The 2,469-nt window shown below is 38.4% G+C and overlaps 2 protein-coding genes across 3 annotated transcripts in view; one reads left to right on the forward strand and one right to left on the reverse strand.

The window, feature by feature from the left end:
* The window catches only part of LOC104809276 (centromere protein X), a 1,397-nt gene extending 167 nt beyond the window's left edge, over window positions 1-1,230 (reverse strand). The window contains exons 1-7 of one of the 2 annotated variants that reach the window (XM_010535203.2): window positions 1,107-1,227; window positions 966-1,014; window positions 846-886; window positions 609-648; window positions 441-494; window positions 254-358; window positions 7-78 (exon numbers count right to left, since the gene is read on the reverse strand). In XM_010535203.2, the coding sequence (XP_010533505.1) occupies window positions 255-358; window positions 441-494; window positions 609-648; window positions 846-886; window positions 966-1,014; window positions 1,107-1,142 (324 nt within the window). In that variant the 5' untranslated portion in view covers window positions 1,143-1,227 and the 3' untranslated portion in view covers window positions 7-78; window position 254. The other variant, XM_010535204.2, reaches the window with a different exon arrangement.
* A 359-nt stretch (window positions 1,231-1,589) lies between these two features.
* LOC104809647 (rhodanese-like domain-containing protein 11, chloroplastic) overlaps window positions 1,590-2,469 on the forward strand; it is a 3,185-nt gene continuing 2,305 nt past the window's right edge. The window contains exons 1-3 of the mRNA XM_010535693.2: window positions 1,590-1,866; window positions 2,161-2,256; window positions 2,414-2,464. Of these exons, the coding sequence (XP_010533995.1) occupies window positions 1,591-1,866; window positions 2,161-2,256; window positions 2,414-2,464 (423 nt within the window). The 5' untranslated portion in view covers window position 1,590. The remainder of the gene's footprint in view (window positions 1,867-2,160; window positions 2,257-2,413; window positions 2,465-2,469) is intronic.

The following is a 2,469-nucleotide window of genomic DNA, read 5'->3' on the forward strand; positions in this document are numbered from 1 at the left end:
CGGCATTCATGAGAACACAACTGATCCAAGACAAGTATTTCTTTCTTCTGGTGTATTTGCATCATTGATCTAAAGAGGCTGGAATATTTACACGAGTACAAGACTAAGATTCATGAAACTGGTGAAACAAACAAACAAACAAGCAAAAAAATTCAAGAATATATCGATATCAGATTTCCTAACTTCACACTTGAGATTAGCACGGAGGAAAAACACATCAAGACCAAGAAAATTGAAGATATCGTATCACTACCTTAAAAGTCCAAAAGAAGCTGGGGAAGAATCCTCTCCAAATGTGTAGGTTCAATCTTCTCCATGCCCTCGGCTTCGGCAATCATAGCAGCTCGCTGCATGGCCTCTGTCAAGTGGATAAGGCACAATCATCAGGAACCGAAACCATCGAGTTTGCGAACCCAAAATACCGAACAGGTGGCTGGTACCTGTGATGAAATTCTTGAGCAGCTCACAACTGAGCTTCAGGGCATTTGCATTAGCTGCAAGAACAATAAACAAGCAAATCATATCGTGAGACATTCATCAATCATCATTAGTCATGCTGCTTCGGACATTACTCAAGCTGCAACTGGACAAACATCAGATTCACAAACCAGAAGTGGGTCTGTTCTTCTTAGATGTTCCAGGAACAACCTGCAAAAAATATAAAGCGAGTTCATCACCAATCATTACTATTATATGCTCTACATACACAAAACATCTAATGCTATGTGAATGGAGCTTCTTGAGTGCAATTACATGGTTCAGAAAGACGTCCTACAAATCTACAATGGACGAAACACAGCAAGAACGTTTTAAAGTTCAGGAATTCGAAATTTGAAGCCGAATACCTCGGCTTCTGCAGCATCTGTGACATCGTTATTCTCCCGTCCTGCAATCGAAGCATGAATGTGAATTGAGAAATCGAAACAAATAGATGCAAAAGAGACGAACGAATTCGTGACAGATACTGCGAAATCGTCGAGCCCAAATGTGCTTGAAAATGGAGTGAATCAAGTCCTAGGGCATGGAAAAATCGAAGAATAAGTAATTCAAAATCAAGGAATAGGAGGGAAACGAAAATTCACAACAGCATAAGAATTGAAGATTACAGGATCGAAGATGGTCACGTCCATGACGAAGAACATCCAAAACTGGTCGGATTTCCGCCAACGATCGAGCAAACCTGTCTATTTAAAAAAAAAATCCCAAAAGAATGAACTTTTCAATTTAAAAAAAAAAAAACCTTTTTTTTTATTTCGTATAAAACCCAAACTTTATAAATTTTATTTGTTTTTAAACTCAACCAACGATATGGCATATGATATCATACATGGCAATTTTCCGATATCACACGGAATTATCCATGTTGATAACTTCTATTTTTTTTTCAATGTTTTCAAGACGATTTATACATGTAAATTTTCCGTTTCAAACTGGATGAATAGTAGTGTAACATTTGGTTCTACTTTTACACAATTTATAAAATCGATAGTGTTGTTTCTTAACCGAACCATTTGTATACGAACCGAAAACCGAAAGTTTTATAGCCGAACCGAAAACCGAAAGTTTTATCGCCAATTTTTTTTTTTATGGATGCAACAGACCAAGGATACCAAGTTAGATAGGGAAAGCATCTCTCTCTATGCTTTGGATTTCTCTCTCCTCCTCTACGCTATTAGAGAGGATCGCTGCAAAATCTTAGAACGTTTCGCCTTGAAAATGGAGTCTTTGGCTCTTCCCTCTGTAAACATTCTCCCAGTTTCTCGTTCTATTCTCCTCAGAGAACAGACCACGAAGTTATCTTCCATGGCGTGTTCCAAGTCTCTGCTTTTCGGAGGCAGGCCTATTTCTACCACTGTTCGTCGCTGCGTATGTTAGCAGTTCCACTGCTTTCATGGATTTCTAAGTTTTTCGGGATTTTGTTCCTGGTTGTGTTTGGTTGATGAAAAAACGAAGAGAGAATCGGATCTGAAGCCTATGAATTTATAGAATGACTGTTGATACATGTTATGTTCTGGATTTTGTTCTTTTCGTGTCTCTTATATACTCTTGGTCAGTGGGAAAAGGGTTCGGTTGGGTGACTAGTTTCTTCAATAATCTTCTGATTTCCTATGAAAAAGACTAAATCTTGATTGGAGTGTGGTGTTTTTCAATTGAAATTAGCGACTGGGTCCTGTTTGGATGCAAGCTGTAGATGAAGATATTGATTTGAAGCAAATGAGAGATATGGCTGCTGCTAAGAAGCGATGGGATGCTTTGGTAATTTCGTTTTCTTTTATATTACATGAAAAATCTCCTCTTGCCCGGGATTTCGTTCGGCCGTTTGATCAGTATTCTTGGACTGATAATTCAACGTGCTTGATTTTCTCGTTCATCATAATAGACCATTAACTCTTTGATGTTTCCCTATGTTTAGTTAAGGGACGGGAAAGTAAAGCTTCTCACACCGAGAGAAGCTGGCTATGCGGTTCA

Source organism: Tarenaya hassleriana, unplaced genomic scaffold (assembly GCF_000463585.1).
Source record: "Tarenaya hassleriana unplaced genomic scaffold, ASM46358v1 Cleome16, whole genome shotgun sequence".
NCBI classification, from domain to species: Eukaryota; Viridiplantae; Streptophyta; class Magnoliopsida; order Brassicales; family Cleomaceae; genus Tarenaya; species Tarenaya hassleriana.